Source organism: Morone saxatilis, unplaced genomic scaffold, assembly GCF_004916995.1.
Source record: "Morone saxatilis isolate NCDOM2014 unplaced genomic scaffold, NCSU_SB_2.0 Contig12, whole genome shotgun sequence".
NCBI classification, from domain to species: Eukaryota; Metazoa; Chordata; class Actinopteri; family Moronidae; genus Morone; species Morone saxatilis.
This window is the reverse complement of record NW_023339674.1, coordinates 22,156,480-22,173,932: the sequence shown is the minus strand read 5'-3', so window position 1 is coordinate 22,173,932 and position 17,453 is coordinate 22,156,480. Positions and strand designations below refer to the sequence as shown.

At 39.2% G+C, this 17,453-nt stretch overlaps 3 protein-coding genes across 3 annotated transcripts in view; all 3 read left to right on the top strand.

Annotated features, from left to right (window-relative positions):
- tmem45a (transmembrane protein 45a) overlaps positions 1-2,323 on the top strand; it is a 5,417-nt gene extending 3,094 nt beyond the window's left edge. Inside the window, exons 4-6 of the mRNA XM_035654043.1 lie at positions 597-781; positions 865-1,007; positions 1,150-2,323. Coding sequence (XP_035509936.1) covers positions 597-781; positions 865-1,007; positions 1,150-1,246 — 425 coding nt within the window. The 3' untranslated portion in view covers positions 1,247-2,323. The remainder of the gene's footprint in view (positions 1-596; positions 782-864; positions 1,008-1,149) is intronic.
- Positions 2,324-2,470: 147 nt separating this feature from the next.
- sft2d2a (SFT2 domain containing 2a) lies at positions 2,471-4,605 on the top strand. The gene is made up of 8 exons (XM_035654044.1): positions 2,471-2,821; positions 2,907-2,996; positions 3,252-3,337; positions 3,454-3,535; positions 3,785-3,820; positions 3,911-3,969; positions 4,067-4,096; positions 4,202-4,605. The coding sequence occupies exons 1-8, from the start codon at positions 2,756-2,758 to the stop codon at positions 4,239-4,241; spliced, it is 489 nt and encodes a 162-aa protein (XP_035509937.1). The 5' UTR covers positions 2,471-2,755; the 3' UTR covers positions 4,242-4,605.
- A 2,587-nt stretch (positions 4,606-7,192) lies between these two features.
- The window catches only part of chd1l (chromodomain helicase DNA binding protein 1-like), a 12,663-nt gene continuing 2,402 nt past the window's right edge, over positions 7,193-17,453 (top strand). Inside the window, exons 1-24 of the mRNA XM_035653135.1 lie at positions 7,193-7,369; positions 7,915-8,027; positions 8,858-8,964; positions 9,082-9,193; positions 9,273-9,304; positions 9,407-9,488; positions 9,592-9,754; positions 9,902-10,057; positions 10,507-10,599; positions 10,712-10,808; positions 10,965-11,038; positions 11,134-11,244; positions 11,858-11,972; positions 12,270-12,423; positions 12,596-12,782; positions 13,500-13,645; positions 14,778-14,941; positions 15,049-15,251; positions 15,359-15,457; positions 15,558-15,628; positions 15,841-15,955; positions 16,533-16,641; positions 16,738-16,989; positions 17,225-17,306. Of these exons, the coding sequence (XP_035509028.1) occupies positions 7,249-7,369; positions 7,915-8,027; positions 8,858-8,964; positions 9,082-9,193; positions 9,273-9,304; positions 9,407-9,488; positions 9,592-9,754; positions 9,902-10,057; positions 10,507-10,599; positions 10,712-10,808; positions 10,965-11,038; positions 11,134-11,244; positions 11,858-11,972; positions 12,270-12,423; positions 12,596-12,782; positions 13,500-13,645; positions 14,778-14,941; positions 15,049-15,251; positions 15,359-15,457; positions 15,558-15,628; positions 15,841-15,955; positions 16,533-16,641; positions 16,738-16,989; positions 17,225-17,306 (2,958 nt within the window). The 5' untranslated portion in view covers positions 7,193-7,248. The remainder of the gene's footprint in view (positions 7,370-7,914; positions 8,028-8,857; positions 8,965-9,081; positions 9,194-9,272; positions 9,305-9,406; positions 9,489-9,591; positions 9,755-9,901; positions 10,058-10,506; positions 10,600-10,711; positions 10,809-10,964; positions 11,039-11,133; positions 11,245-11,857; positions 11,973-12,269; positions 12,424-12,595; positions 12,783-13,499; positions 13,646-14,777; positions 14,942-15,048; positions 15,252-15,358; positions 15,458-15,557; positions 15,629-15,840; positions 15,956-16,532; positions 16,642-16,737; positions 16,990-17,224; positions 17,307-17,453) is intronic.

Genomic DNA, 17,453 nt, shown 5'->3' with positions numbered 1-17,453 from the left:
AATATTCATAGATATGTTTTTATCAGTGTATCTACAGAGGGAGCGGGTCCTCTTTAACAGAGGCTGCCATGTTGAACCACCATGTTTCTACAGAATCCCAGAATGTTTTTTGAGAGTTACGCTGCCATTGTAGTTGCTCCTAAACACTTGGAATGAACTTTGTGAGCTGTATTTTCAGATGGTTGCAATCTGCACCATTAGATGCCACTAAATAAAAAAGATAAAGATGTGACATTCACAGCCCTATCAGATTAAATCGATTACAACTTCATCAGCACCACCAATTGGGTTGCAAATGTGTTCATTTGAATCTATCATACACTTTTATTTTATTTGTTACAATATTTTCTATTTATATTAATACAATCTGCAAGTCCTCCGCTAGATGCCACCAAATCCTACACACAAAAGTGCACATGAAAGCAGGCTTATAACTGGATGAAAAACAAAAATGCAATCAAGATGCCATTTGACAGTTCACAAATTTACAAATGGCAGCATGGAACTTGAAAGTAATAAATATGTGAAAACATATTTTGCCTTTTTACCTTTACCTGCTATACTTTGCTTGCATGATACGCTCTTTGTTTTGGTAGGATTTCTTTTCCTCTACCACCTCCATGGCAGGAGTATGCTGGATGTCCATGTACATCAGCTCCTTCTCTATGCCATCTTTGGAGATGCTTTTGTTGCCTTCCTGGAGGTCTTTCACCGAGGGAACATCCTGCTGGAGCTGCTGCGCTGCACCCTCACGCTCCTGCAGGGAAGCTGGTTCTGGCAGGTGAATCTGAACGCCTGCATGTATGAGCAACAGTTTATGGCAGCGCGTAATAACTCCTGACATTGCTCTCTCTTGGGCCACAGATTGGTTTTGTGCTGTACCCTCCCCATGGCCCTGAGTGGGACCTAAAGGATCATAACAATATGATGTTCATCACCATGTGTTACTCCTGGCACCTCGCCTTCGCTATGTTCGTTGTGGGCGTGCTCTACTGCACCGTCAGCTGGTAAGAACCTGCTCCACCCTGGACTCCCATAAGCTTGTTCACTTGTCATGGCAGTCTTGCAGATTCATCCACACTGGGAATAACTCACTACAAACAGTTTATGTTGTGTGTGACTCTGGTGTTTGTTGTGCTTTCTCTGTAGTGTGGTTCGCTCCAGATTGAAGAGGACTCCTCCGATGGAAATGGGACTTCTGAAGCCCAGAGACAGGGATCCAGAGTCAGAAGATGAGATTTTATGAAAAGGACTGTTGTACACTTACATTGTGACTCCTATATATCACAATTAAATCAGGGATATAATGTTTGCAGTTCCAGCAGCAGTACGACAAGAGGCGAAGCATGCAGACAGAGAAGGGATAAGGACCTGGTATCTGGATGCTTTACTTTAAAAATATATCTCTACCTCTGCCTTACTTAACCATCTGTAAACCTTTCAGCCTTATTCTCATTGTTAATTGCTATTTATTTTACTGTGGCCTAATACTTTTCATATACTCTGTCATATCTCTTTTTTTCCGCTGTTCTTTTGCACACTATAAGTGAACATGAACTCATATGGGAAAGCTTTTTTTATGGATCGCATGCTTTTCATTTGCCAAACTTTCCTTGTCAGACATTTTGGTGTTCAGTAGCGCCATCTTGTGGTGAAAACAATCATCCTTAGTACTGCATATTTTACTTGAAAGCATATCTTTAAGTATTTTACATAGCTTTTTTGTTCCATATTGTTACACATGTGAGACATACAACTGCCAAAAATAAGACTTGTATTAAAGATGTTTAAATGTTTATATTGTAATATTTGACATTATTACTAATATTCAATATTAATAGTTGCTAATGTTGTTTATGCAGTTCTTCTGCAGTATTTATTCAGCGTGTACAGTAGTACCTAACACAACGTTTATAGTGACACTTTTATATAATTCAAAATGTTATAATAATACTATCCACCGAATTTATACTTTTGTGAGACACTGAGATACATGTTATCTACCATTTCTTATTATATTAGTCACATCAACACAAAATGATCACCAATGCATCACTTAATGAGGAGGAAAATAAATAGTTTCATATGGCTCATAAATTGCTCCTGCAAACTTATTTTGGTCAGGACAGCACAACACAGCAGGCGTCAACAAAGATCGTATGTGTTCAAGAAGACCAATCACTCCGTTCATCACATGTCCTTTGGTTATAACAAGTAGTCTGGTTGGTATGCTACAAACCTGAAACTATTCTATATAATTAGGCCTGCTTCTAACAATTAATTTCATTATCGATCAATCCGCCAATTATTTTTCTTGATTAACAAACGAGGTATAAAATGTCAATTTTCTTATACAAACATTTAGTTGACAGTAAACAATGAATCCACGATCAAATAAAAATACACGTAAAGTAAATAGCCTATGTGAAATAAAATAAAATATGAAAGTAATTTCTTAGGCGAGCTTGATCTTAGTCATTGTATAACTCGTTTTAATCTGGCTCATTAGAGTCAACTTCTCCCTGTGGGAAAGTACAGATCAGAGTGAGAGCTCTCGGCTGTTTCTGTGCTTTGGTGTGAGTAACTCACCTGAAGCCATCCACCTGTGCAGGTAAACTACCTGACGGCTCCTCCGGCAGCCACGTGACTTTGCTGACCATCCTCACAGATTTGAGGAAACCAGCTAATTTTAATTCCCACTCCAGGAAACGACCAGCTCATTCACCAGTCCTGTCGACTCTGAGGATCTTCAGCCATGGATAAACTTAAGTCTGTTTTAAGCGGTGAGGAGGCGCGCAGAGACGACCGAACTGTCTTAGAGGTAAAACTAAACTCTAACTCCAGCCTACACAGTGTAAACTTTCATCTCAGCTGAGCGATTAATCGATGCAACTCTGTCAATGCAGACTGTCAATGAAGCCTCCACGTTGGGCTGGGGCACACGTGTGAAGGGATTCGTCGCCTGTTTTGTGGTTGGGGGCGTGTGTACGATTTTGGTAAGGATCTATAATGATTTCTATAATAATGTGCTATTTGTGATGTTGTGCTCCTCGCAATAAGGAAGAGCGCAGGGAGGGCTGAAGTGGCCCTTCTGGTTCTTCTGGTCTGAGGAATGTGGAAGATGTGATTGTCATTCATTTCACTAAGCAGCCCTGCCTTAAAGTGCCAACTGCAGCTCACAGACCAAAGTTTATCTGTGGCCCAAAAAGCCAAAAAGCCACAAACCACATGTCTTCATGTCTGTGTTGCAGGGAGTGTGCATGCTGTTCCTCCCCAGGATTGGGCTCACTCTCTTCATTGTGTTCTACACTTTTGGAAACTTATGTGCTCTGTGCAGGTCAGTGTCCAACAACAATAAGAAGTGATGGTTTGATTTGTATTATATGACCAGTAGTTTTCATTCATGTGGGCACTGTATACACATTGAATGTCTTATTCTATGATGTCTAACAGCACTATGTTCCTGATGGGCCCAATGAAGCAGCTGAAGAGGATGTGTGACAAAACAAGAGCGCTGGCCACTACTATAATGATTGTGAGTGCACAAAAGTAGCTGCTGACTTTTCCTTTTACTCTGTTTCTTGGCTATATTTCACTATCAGTCTACAGAGCTCTACAGGGAAATTAATTAAGGGAAATATGATGCTATTAACCCGGATAGAAAACTGACTTTTTATTTACATTTAGGCTACTCCGTAAGTTCACTGTGTCACACTGTGTCAACCAATATTCAACCAGTTAAAAAACATATTGTTGTTTCCATTTGTCCCTTTCATTACTCTAGACCTGCCTTGTGTTGACTCTCTGCGCAGCCTTCTGGGTGAGTTGATGATCACTTCTAACTAATGATACAGTGTTTATTAAGTCTGATTCTCTCTCAGTCAGCAGTTTTATTGTTTTTTTCTTACAGTGGAAGAACTTTGGTCTGGCTTTGTTATTTTGCATCTTGCAAGTCTTGTCGTTTACCTGGTGAGTCACAATTTCTCTCTGTGGATTTTAGTCTGAAAGGAAAATTAAATTGTGTATATAAATGTTATATATAACATAAAATGTGTTTTGTTTGCAGGTACAGCCTGTCGTACATCCCGTTTGTGAGGTTTGTCATTTAAACTCCATTTATTCAAATCGGCTGCAATCAAATGTTCAGAATCAAAATGTGTACGCCTGTCTGGATGTCTGATCTGTGTGAGTTTCTTTCCAGGGATGCAATAATGAAGATTGTGGCGATGTGCCTGAAGTGAGGCCAACATGAGGTCTTTTTACGAAGGATTCTGTCTGGATGAAGTGTTAAAGAAAGGGGCAGGTCTCTTACTGAAGTTACTGAAACAGAAGGTCTGTGACTCTTCCTGCTGCACATACACACATTTTATCTCCAATGATCTTTTTCTTCTTTCCGCTTCATTCATTAAGCAGATTGATTTTTGGTACGTATTGATTACATATACCAATTTTAATGAGCCTGGGCTTGGTTTGTAATATGTGTAAATATTTGTAATAAATGAATGTACTAATGTTTTTGTAAATGAACACATGAAAGTGTCATTATTTAAATGATTTAAAGGATTAAATGTAAGTGTGGCACAGCCTGAACACTTGAGCTAGAAAGATCAGACAGGGGCAATATAAAATACAGTTTCCTCCATCATTTAATGATGCTTTTGGTGCCTGGAAGGTATTTTTTTATCAACAGTTTAAAAGGTCACTTAGTTTATTTTGTGGGTCTGTAACAATATAAAACATGTATTTATTGATCCTGATTATATTTGTAAGATAGATAGTGATAAGAAGAGATAAGAAAGTGATATTTCTGTGAAACACAAACATAGTTGACAGATATTCATTCCTTGAATGTTTTGTGTTATTTTGGTCTCAATTGTAACACTGCACAAAGGTTGCTTTATTAGAAGTTATATTTAGAAGTATATTGTAAGAGGTTCGACACTTTATCTGATACTGTGGCAGTTTAATTAAATAAATAAAGTTTTAAAGATATCTTGAATTTTAAAAATATTTTCTCATGAGGTAGTTTAATGTAACAGTTTAGCCTGATTATTATGTTATTATGTTTATCCACCATGGACACAGTGAGTAAAAGGCTTGATGACAGTGTGCTAAATATTTAGACTTTCACACAGAGACAGCAGTTAATAGTGGGCAGGTTTCCAATTGTGTTTGCCAATGTTTTCATTACCAGAAATATCAGTTTTCTGCTGTTTGTAAATCGCATGTCAATGTGAAAGAAAAGTCTATTAAATATACATGAGAAGAATAAGTGTGTTTTGCATTTATTGTTATTCATTCTATCTTTATTCAGTGTATGAGTAAAGGAACATCTATAACATGTACATGTAATGTAGATAATGGTGACATCCATCAGTACATGCTTGTGTTACATTGTGTGTTTATGTGAATAGACAGTCAATAAATACAGAAACTCAGATAAGATGAGAAACAGATACACAGTGAACCAGAGCACCCAGAAACATGTTCCAGATTGGAAAGAGGAAAGGCAGGAACAGACTTTACACAGAGTTATGCTGTGAGCCGAGGGAATCAGGAGTTACTGCCTCCACTCAGAAAAAAGTCTGCAGACTTTGAGATCAGGACAGTGAGACGGACTGGACTGCTGAACTAGAGCAGTCTGCCAGAGGTGGAGACCCCAATCTGTTGAGGCAGACAAAACAAATGAAGCTTGGAAGGTAAACTTTCGGATGACTGCAAACCTCCAGAGGTGGGTAACCTGGTTTACTTCCAGCTGCTGGATGAACCTGAATATCCTGCACTCTAGAGAGCCTTTAAAATGGCAGACGAGGAGACAGCAGGTGGGCAAGCATCCCTCAGAGAACACCTGTGGAGCCACCACAAATGTCTGTGCAGAAATATAATCATTTAATCTGGTTGTGGTAAACATTAAAGATTACACAGGCATATCTGTGTCATCTTTTAGCCATCAGATAATTGGGTTCATATATGTATGGTGCAGGGTGGACGGAATTTTTATTGAAATTTTCCATATTCACAGCGTCAGTGGTGAAAAGTAACTTTACAGTATTTAATCAAGTAGTGTACTTTTCTATTATAAAGTTTATGCTGCACATTCACCCTTCTACTTCATTCAGTTCAGAGGATAATTGTACTCCACTTTCACCTCATGTTGCCACTGACAGCTGTAGTGTTTAACGTTAATATATACAGGGTTGGGAGGGTTACTTTACAAATGTAATCTGATACAATTACTAACTACCAGTTAAACAATATAGATAGTCAGTAATAGTATCACAATATCAAAGTAATATAACTTTACTTACTTACTTGATTACTTTTGGTTTATCTCAACATCAAATATTAAGCCTATGCAAAAAAAGACAAGAGAAAAGAAATATCAATAAGAAGTATTGATAACTTAACCTTTGAAAAGAAAATGGAAACGTAAAAAATGGGAAAATGTGTCCTCTGCTCAGTGTATTTTTAAAGAAAAACAGATTTTTTTTCTGAGTGAAGTGGATTACAGTTACGTTTTTTGTATCCTGATTACATAACTGAGTTACATGTAATCAGTTAGTCCCCAAGCCTGATTATATAAATATATGTGTATATATATATACACATATATATATAATATGAATATTTTACATACAAAGACTATGATTAGCTTCTCAATATGAAGCAATCAGTAGCCTATATAAAGAAATTTTAATTAGCTTAAGACTTTAACCTTCAAAGATCTCAATACTTCTCCTGACTGTATCTATGTGATGTTATTATGTTATAAATAACAGTTTTTAAAATCTTTATACTGTTGAAGTTATTGCAAATACAAGTTATAAGTTATAAATACTTGCATGTTTTAATACAGCCTACTATATTAATATCATATTTTATATATATATCATATTTTTAAATGTTTTATTATATCATATTTTTAAATGTTTTAATAAATCCTATTTTTAAATATTTCAATATATCATATTTTATTATTTGTTAATATATCCTATTTTTAAATGTTTTAATAAATCCTATTTTTAAACGTTTTATTATATCCTATTTTTAAATGTTCAATAAATACTATTTTTACATATTTTAATATATCATATTTTATTATTTGTTAATAAACCATATTCTTAACAGGCGCGCGGATTTGTGACGCGCCTTTTCTCCCGCCTCACGTGACCCATTCAGGAAGTGTAGTTTCAGATAACACTGAAGACTCACTTGTCTGTACATGTCTGTGCCAGCAGAAGTTGTTACATGTGTGAGCCCAGTCGGTCTGAAAACATGACAGACATTTTATTAAAAATAAAAAGCAACGTGGCAGAGAAACAGAAGACGGCCGTTGCCCATAGCGACCTACAGAAGTGGGGTTTAAGAGGTATGGAGGACTGCTAACGTGGTCGAGTAACTGAAAGTTCATCAAACTTTATTCATTCATGAACTTTGCTCATTTTACTGTTTACTGTTTACACGGTGCTTAAAGTAGCTTTTGTTTTGTTTTGCATTTGCAAAAGTTGCATTTGTTTTGTTGTTTGTTTGTCTCAGACTAATATGTTACTACTACGTTGTTTACATTAGAGGGTTGATGTTGTTTCCATTGGAGGGTTGATGTTGTTTACATTAGAGGGTTGATGTTGTTTCCATTGCATTGGAGCGCGCTGGAGTTGCTCCCTGAGCGCACTTCGACGCGCCGGGTGCTGGGTTCTTCCTTCCCCACCTTGCGACGGCGCGGGTTTGATGTTGTTTTCATTAAGCGTTGAGGTTGCTCTTCCAGTTTGAGGGTTGACCCTGTTTTTACATAGAGGGTTGATTTGTCATTAATTGATGTTGTTTACATTGGAGGGTTGATGTTGTTTCCATTGACAGTGTTTATAAGTTATGTAGCAGGCCCAGCAGTGATGAGCGGTTGTCTCCTCCTCACAGGGATACAGCTGAGACCTTACCAGCTGGATGGCGTGCAGTGGTTAACTCAGTGCCTGAAGAACCAGCAGGGATGCATTCTGGGAGACGAGATGGGTTTGGGGAAAACATGCCAGGTGTTGGATCAATCAGCCTTCTTTATAACTGATATTAGTGATGCATGTTTTTATACAGATAAGAGTATTTCAGTGGTCAGGTTTTTATTTATTTAATTACAATGCTTTCACCAGCCCTCTCCAGTTTAGTGTAGATATTATGCTAATATAATAATAATGTAATGCTTAATATGAATGATTTCTAGTAAGCCGTCACAGTGAGCCTGAAGCAGCTAACTGGAATTAAGCCATTAACAATTGTATTATTTAAACCTGTGCTTTTCCTACTGTGACCTGTCAAAATGGGCTCAGTGGTAAAGAATGTCAGTACCTGCTCAGATTTATATCAATAAATATATTTACACATTATTTTGATACCCCATATATAGTAAATTAATTAAAATATTTAGTTTCAAGACAAAAATAACTAAGTTTCAGCTTTTCAGTTATGCAGATTTAAAGCTTTACTGTTACTATGATAGTAAATGCAATAACTTTAGGTTGTGGACACAATGACATCACCTGTGGGTTTTTAGATTATTTTTCACATCTTATAATAGGAAATGCACCGCAGTAATGGCTGTATGTAGTGCACTGTGTATGCTGACTCACTGGCACACTTGATTCTCACTCAAAAAAAAAACCGTTGGCTATAATTTGATATTGGTTTGTGCTGCATATTCTAAGCAAATATTACACAATACAGATAAGTCATGCAAATGTAACTTGTTTCCTTAACTGAGACTCTTCACAGTAGAGTTTGTGCTTTATAAATGATGCAGGCACTGTAAACTGATGTGTAAAAATATTTTTGTATGTCATGAATTCATAATCATAATTTGTCCCTTCAGACAATCTCTCTGCTGGTGTACATGTCAGGAGGTCTTGGGAAGAAAGGTCCGTTCTTGGTGCTGAGCCCGCTCTCTGTCATGGAAAACTGGAGAAGGGAGTTGGAAGGGTACAGTCACATTTACGCATTCATATATGAATCTACATCCATTTTCTATAATCCACTCATAACACAATCCATCACAGACTGTTAATAAATCCTAAACTGTGTTTTACTTGGTCACAGCTTCGCGCCCTCTCTGACTGTTCTGTGTTACAACGGAGACAAAGAGAGACGGGCTGAGCTTCAGAGGGAAACAGACACACAGGACTTTCATGTTCTGCTCACTACATATGAGGTCTGTGGCTATTTTATAAGAACAAAATGACCTAAAGGTTAATTTATGTTGAAACTGACGTGCTTTTTTTCATTTTCAGCTGTGTCTTAAAGATGCTTCATTCTTGAGACGGTGAGTGTGAAATGGATGTCATCATAAGGAATAATGTTGAAGCTATAATAATCAGTTTTCATTCATTAATTCCTCGTTTCACTACTTCACTCTGCTCCTCAGGTGGAAGTGGAAGGTGCTTGTGGTAGATGAAGCTCACAGACTGAAGAATCAGAATTCACTGTTGCACAAAACCTTGACACGGGTACTGAGTGGCGCCTGGTTTGGGCCGCCAAGTCTTCATTTCTTCATCATTCCCACTATTAGCATTGGTTTTTTTTACTTTTACCTGTGTTTTTATTGTGCAGTTCTCAGTTGGCTTCAAAGTCCTGCTGACAGGAACCCCGATACAGAACAACCTGCAGGAGCTCTACTCCTTGTTGAGCTTCATTCAGCCCAGCATCTTTACAGAGGAGGAGATGGACGACTTTGTCAACTCGTACTCCAACGTACAAAGTCAGCCTGCCCTGGGTATGATAGTGTCTGTGTCAGAAATATATTAGTTGCATAATTTGGTATGTATTTGATGTACTGTACTTGTTGTAATAAAGCCCTGGTAATTGCTTATTAGATCAATGCTGGCACACTGTGTCCCTCACACTGTGCTTCTGTTCCCAGCTGCTGAGCTGCAGAGTATCCTGGAGCCTTTCCTGCTCCGTAGAGTCAAGTCAGAAGTGGCTGTAGATCTGCCGAAGAAGACCGAGCTGGTGGTGTACCACGGCATATCGGCTCTGCAGAAAAGATACTACAAAGCCTTTCTGATGAAGGATCTGGGTGAGACTTCTGCACTGTGACGTATAGCCCAACTGCTATTGATATATATAGAGAACAATATATCGGCAAATAGTAATTTTTAGAATAAATAAATACTTAACCTAAGCAAATAATCTTTATACGGATGCCTTAAATTTGTGTTTTTTTAAAGAATTGAAACCAAGATACATAGAGGGTGGGGCATTTTACAGTTAAAAATCAACTTTTTAGGGCTCTCTAGTAGAAAAACTATGTAGTGGTGACTTTACCATGGTTGTCGTGTCTGCACTGCAGTTTGTAGTTACACTGAACCCCCTATATTTGCAGTTAACTAATAATGGCCAATATATACGCCTGGACAATTCCTTTTGCAAGTCTTTTACAGCTCTAGAGTGGTGCACTATTGTAAACCTTAGCAGAATGCTGTTTTTTGGGGCATAAATCATCGTGATCCCTTCTTATGTTTTCAGAGGCTTTTGGAAATGAGCAGGGCAACAAGAACCGGCTGCTGAACATCTTGATGAACCTGAGAAAGTGTGTCGATCACCCATATTTGTTTGATGGTGAGACGTACTCAGTGATAATTAAATGCTCAACAACACCGGTCTTAGTGAGTGCAAATGGCAGATAGAAGCACATGTTATGCTTCAGTGTTATTCCCTGTTTCTTGGGTAGGGGTGGAACCGGAGCCTTTTGAGATGGGGGAGCATCTCGTTGAAGCCAGTGGGAAACTTTGCCTTTTGGACAGCATGCTGACTTACCTTCACAAAGGGTTAGTCACCTTACTTGTTATAGAGCTCCACCTGGTGGCAGCTTAGACTCACTCCAACTGCCTGCCGCTATATAATTGTAGTGCTTTTCTTTAAGTCACTTACTCCTCCATGAAGAGTATCTTACTTTATTTCTGACCTCATGTTTGTTGTTGAAGGGGCCACCGGATCCTGCTGTTCTCTCAGATGACGAGGATGCTGGACATACTTCAGGATTATATGGAGTACAGAGGTCGGATGCCTAGGCTTTGTAACAATTGAGACCCTTGCACTTGAAACTGTGTGACTCCAAAAATGGGTCCTAAATTGAGCTTTTCTTCTCTTCAGGCTATAGCTACGAACGTCTGGATGGGTCCGTCCGAGGAGAGGAACGAAATCTAGCAGTGAAGAACTTCAGCAGCAAAGATATCTTTGTGTTTCTACTCAGCACTAAAGCCGGTAACTGAAACCCTAACCTTGAACAGGAAGGCAGATTGTGTGCTTGCCTTGTGTTGGATTAAACTGATCATCAGTTATCAATAATGTTCATATGTGCTTTTTAATGTATCAGGGATGCAGGATATTGGAAACAGTATTTGCTTTTTATATTTTTTTTATACTATTTAAATTTGAACAAAATTTATGGTACAATGTCCTATAAACATATTGAGCCCGTTGCCTTTTGCAGCCACTTTTGTTACATAAATTGCTCATATACACTGAGTTTCTGTTTCTTTTCTGCATGTTCTAAATAAGTGTGGAGTGTGGTGTGTAGATAAGAGAATCTCTCAGTATGATAAATCAACAGTGAATGAGCTGCACTTGCAAGCCTTTCTGCATATCTATCTACAGCCGTGTTCATAGAAGTAGCTGAGAGAGGAAAGGGGACAGATCACACAGAGATGAGAGCTGTGGCATTGGTGTAAATAAGGCCAGCGACTTGTCTTACTAATTTAATGTCACACATTTTCACTTTCTGTGCAGAATTCTTGAGGCCATATGAGTAAATAAGCATGTGAATTATATGTGTGCAAATTATGTGTAAGGGCTTCCTAACAGTCTATCTTTGCAGGGGGAGTGGGCTTGAACCTTACAGCTGCTGACACGGTCATTTTCATGGACAGTGACTTCAACCCTCAAAATGACTTGCAGGCTGCTGCACGCTGCCATCGGATTGGTCAGAACAGGTGACGTGAATGAAAAATGATACCAAGCTGGCAACATTGCTATATTCTGATCAATTTACTGTTACTTATTCCTCTTTGTTGAAGAGGCATGCCACTTCTTCACTAATAACGGTCAGTTTACTCATCATGGAGTGATGACACCTGACACAATCATGACACCTGGTGATGCCATTAGGGTTATCTGGAGTTTGTAGCTAGCTTGATTTAACATCATTCTTCTATAACATTGTCAGACTCACAATGGAAAGTGATCTTGTCTTTTTTTATTCCACACATTCTTCCCTTGAAATATTACAGGCCTGTAAAAGTGGTCCGCCTTCTGGCAAGAGACACTGTGGAGGAAATCATGTACTCTCGTGCTGTCTCCAAGTTGCACCTCACTAACGCTGTTATTGAAGAAGGACGCTTCTCTTTGCTGGACCAAGCACAGTCAGCTGCTGCAGGACTGCAGGTTTGTGAACTCACGCAAACAAAAAACAAAACTGTTATGTATATTCTTTAAATCCTGCAGTCCCCCCCAGGGCCCCAGTTCTTGTGTCTGTGTGCACTTTAATACGAATCCCCTCCAGCTGTCTTTGTTTGCACCATTTAAAGTCGGTACTCGTGTTTCCTGTCCCCTACAGCTAAGTGAGATCTTGAAGTTTGGGGTAGATAAGCTTTTGTCATCAGAGGAGAGCTCTGTACAGGATGTGAAACTGGAGAAGATCCTTGGTCCATCACGTGATGGTCAGTGGGTGGATGATGAAGACTTCACCTCAGTCAGAGAGGAAGACAAGGAGGAAGAGAGCAGCTCTGAATCTGACAGGCAGAGTATGTTTTGAACAGGTTGTTCTGGCATGTAAACATGTCACACATGAAAATACACCACAGATATCATCTATTGGATTCATATTTACTGTTGCAAGTATCAGTAGAAATGAGAGGCCCTGAGAGGAAAGTGAGGGGGAAAAAACATCAGTGATCCATTTTCTATCCAGTTTTCTCTCTTGTGTTTGTGACTTAAGAAAAAAAAAGGTTTTACCAGGATAATCTTTCTAAATTCCTGTGAAACAGATGGAAAAGATTTTTGCTGTGTCAATTTTTTATTGTCAGGATAATCTTTCTGAGTGTGTGTTGTTGTAATACTAATTTTGCCACAAGAGGCTAAAGTGCACCACTACCCGATGTTTTAATGACTCATTAATCCTTTTTGCCAGAATTTCTCTACTCTAAACTATTGTTACATAACTTGCCAACACACAATCTAGGTATATTGTGGTTAGAGTACATGGAAAAATTAAAACTCGCCCAGAAGAAAGCAATTTCTTCCACTTAGAACTCACTACTTCTACCTGTTTTTACTGAAAAGAAGAAAAAATCCTTTGCACCTGTTTTAAAATCATAAACCCAGGAGACAAAACAATTTAGATCAGACTTGAAAATTGATTTTCAGATTTTTTTGTTCCGAACTTGCCTCTCAGTGCCTCCGTACATTACTCTGCTGGTGGTGAATAATTACACCCACGATCACGCTGTCCCGTCTTTCAGACCACATGTACTACTTTGAGGGGAAAGACTACAGCAAGGACCCCAGCTCTGAAGACCAGAAAAGCTTTGACCGTTGGCTGGAGGAGCAGCTGGACGAGTTCCAGAGAGCTGCAGGAGAGGGTCGAGCTCTACGACACAAAGCTGGAGTAAGATACTGTTTTAATCTTCATTCAAATTTACAACACTAAATTTATTTGTGAAAAGCCAGGGTGCACTGGGTAGTTTGTGGTTTGGTATTCTGAAGAAAGGGTAGTGTTATTAAATCATTTAAAACCTTTGTGCTCAATAGTATCATTTCAATGTGCACATTGTACTGTATGTTGAATGTTGGGCTTTATTTTGTTTATTCATTATTGAATATTGATGATTGATGATTATTCTCACTGATCTCAGCCTTCACGCTTGGTTCAACTTCTGATATTTGCCTGAAACCTTGTGTAGATGATTATCTTTCAGTTTTTGTCACTCCATCCTGTATTCATGGCATGATCATGGTTGGTGTAAAAACCACTGACTCATACCTGTAGTTTTGTTCCCTTGGTACGCAGATTCGCATATCGTTCTAGTGTGTTTATGGTTCAGTGTTACAGTTATTTAGTTATGTTATTTACTGTGTTATGCACATACATGTGTCCAGCCCACATGAACCCATAACATCTGACATTTTATATTACATTGCAAACAAAGAACTTTGTCTTTTATTCCAGGCTGGAAAAATAACCTCTGCCACAAAATGAGTTCCTTCCTAAAACACAGCTCAGGTTTTTAAAATCCAGAAGAACCCACCAGACCTTTTAATGACCAGAGTTGCCCTTAAATAATCATATACTGAACAATAACATTTTTGAAGTCAAACTTGCATAGTTATAATCACGTATGGCAGTCTGTTGCTCCATGTTGTGTTTCCACCACAGCTTTACCATACGACAATGAAAGCAAACTGAGACCCTCCTTTTGTATGTGGTCTTAGTGTAGCTGTTTTTTTTTTCACAGAGAAATTGACGGCGTTGTCAGCAACCAGAATGAATGGACAAATGCATCAAAGATTTTTACGCCATATCAGACAACGTTAGAGGCGTTTGCAGTGCAGTAGTGGTCAGATTCGTGGGAATGCTTATCTAGGATTGAAAGATTATTGGGAATCATACAGTGCATCACAGTCTGTTGGTATGGGGCTGCAGAACACTATGACTACCAGGGTGTTCAGGTGGTCATAGTGTTAAGGCTGATCTGTGTATATATTTAACAACATGACTGATCTTCCCTGTGTGCTCCCAGGCTTCACTTTCGATAGCTCTTGGGATTCCGACGAGGAAGAGAAAACCTCTTACTGAAGCTGAGCTGGAGCTGAGGCGCCAGAGAAGGGAGGAGGCTGCAGCTAAGAGAGCCAAAATTCAAGAGGACGAGCAGAAGAAGCAACAGGAGCAGAAATACAAGAAAAGGTTAAGATTTGTCAATCAGTTCACATGGTTTTTTAGCTCTCAGTGTCGCCAACCACTGAGCTCCGACACGTTTGTTTTCTTTTATTTGGTGATTTTATTTCATGCAGAATGGCATGGTGGGAGTCGTGCGGCTACAGATCACGGTGCCTGCCGTCTGTGGACAGTGAAGAAGATGAAGAAGAAGAGGAGGAGGAGGATGACAGCAGCATGTGCTCCACAGACTCTGACAGCACAGCCATCCGCTATGTATTGGGGGATGTTACTCATCCTCACGCTGCTCAGGGAGATGCTATCATCGTCCACTGTGTTGGTATGAGACCTGTATTACCTTTTTCGTTACCATGTCATTTAGAGTGATAGTGATCGAAAGAAAGGCAATGCCTCCTCAGCACTTGTCCTACCATTGTGTTTGTGTAGATGACTCAGGCCGGTGGGGCAGGGGAGGCTTGTTTACAGCTCTAGAGGTGAGATCAGATGAACCACGAAAGCAGTATGAGTTGGCAGGCAAGATGAAAGGTAAGACTAATCATGAGTGCAAAGAAAGTGATTACTCACTACATTAAACATATTTAACTATAATGTCTGTTTGAGAATAAAGCCCCTTTATTTATTTCAGATTTGGATCTTGGACATGTGCTGCTCTTTGCCATAGATGACAAACAGTCCAGACTAGATGGCCAGGATCAGGTAGGTTCTGTTTAAAGGAAACCCACGCTGCACAAAACAAGCTCTGCTACCTGAAAATGCTCTTGTTGGTTATAAATGCTGCTGTAGTAGTGATGAGCAGTGTGATACTGGGTGTAGGTTTATGTGTGGTGACCGGATTGTGAAGTTGTGGCAGGGTGGCAACTGATAAGATGCTGCTTTAACCTGTTTCAATCTCATTCCTGTCACGTCAGTTGGCCCTGGTAGTGGCACAGCAAAGAGACAGAGCCAACAACTTGTCCGGGATCCTTCTAAGTGCTCTGGACGAAGGTCTGAAGAAGATTTACGCAGCAGCCAAAAGGAATAAGGGTACAGCCAAGCACTGAATATTGAAGTCATTAAAAAAAATGTTTAATTGAGTGAGAGAGAGTCTGAATACAGTACATTTCAATATTTTACATAATTTGACCTTGTTTGATTTGCTCATCTGTCAGTACCATACAGTCACTTACTATTACTCAAATGCATCTCCACCCACACAAACATACACTATAATATACTACAAATCCTTAGTGAGAATGCAACTTCACAAATACAAGTTCTTGAAAAGCCTATCACTTACCAATAACACATGCTGATAATTAAGCCTCTGTTAGGAGAGAAAGAAAAGACGAGCAAGATGTAATTATTGTTAGACTGGACTGACGAGATCTACAGGACATACTGAGTGTGTATGCACACAGACAGGTTCTTGCCAACATAATTACTGGACAACAATGAGAGATTGATTTGCCTCAGGTTGTTCTGCAGAAAAGAACTGAACTAAATGAAACACATAATTAGTGATCTAAACTTCAAAACCTTCTGAACACTGGTGACAGCTATCGTTAATTTAACACAGGTTGCAGTTATGCTGATCCTATTTTTGTTTTGTTTTTCCCCGAAGCGAGTGTACATCTTCCTCGCATCGGCCACTCTACCAAAGGCTTCAACTGGTACGGCACAGAGAGGCTCATCAGGAAACACCTGGCTTCCAGAGGCATTCCAACTTTCATGTATCTTTCCAACCTGTCATTAGATATTAAAAAACAAAAGTGACATTTCTCAGAATCTGAAAGGTCACAGCCATTTTCCCTTAACTTGACTGACAGATACTATCACAGCAGAGCAGCAAAGAACACCACTCAGGCATCCACCTCTGCGACAACAACATCCTCCCCTCCACCACAGTTTCATAACTCAAGCAGGTCGACTGACGAGACAGAGGCAGAAACCCCCGCCCCCCCGGCTCCTCTCCAGAGCCCCGGCCCCGCAGAGCTCCCCTGTTTCATGAGGGGAGTCCGTGTGTTCTTCTACAACCTGTCTGCATCAGAGAGGAAGAGGCTGGCCCGCTACCTCATCACATATCCTCCATCACTGTATTGTGCTGTTTTATACTTACAGTTAATGTCATAGCACATTTAATTTAAAGATATGTTTCCAGGAGTCATTGTCTTGAAATGATGACTCATCAATTATCAGTTTGAAGTGAATGATTGTGGTTTTGTGCAGAGGGTCTGAAAAACATTAAAAAAACCCACTCCCACTAATGATTATAGTGTAATGTCAAAATGTCACCGCTCCTTAGCTGCAGTGCACTTATGATGGAGATGAGGAGGAGATAATGAGTCCAGAGGTCACCCACATAGTTGCAGAGGTGGAGAAAAGCCTCCACACACGGGTTAGTATACGGTTCACTGAGTAATCTGAACTTGTGACTTACAGCAGTGTTTCCTCTGATATTTAGAAGTAGGTTCAAACCATGATAGATTTTTTTTTTTAGATTAGAATTACATTAAAAAACAACAAAGATAACAAATAATGTAAA

Bases quoted from the DNA above. Each gene is read 5' to 3' on its own strand.
- sft2d2a (XM_035654044.1), top strand. From the start codon at position 2,756: ATGGATAAACTTAAGTCTGTTTTAAGCGGTGAGGAGGCGCGCAGAGAC. The intron at 3,536-3,784 runs GTGAGTGCACAA...TCATTACTCTAG, and splicing joins TGGCCACTACTATAATGATT to ACCTGCCTTGTGTTGACTCT. The intron at 3,970-4,066 runs GTGAGTCACAAT...TTTTGTTTGCAG, and splicing joins CAAGTCTTGTCGTTTACCTG to GTACAGCCTGTCGTACATCC.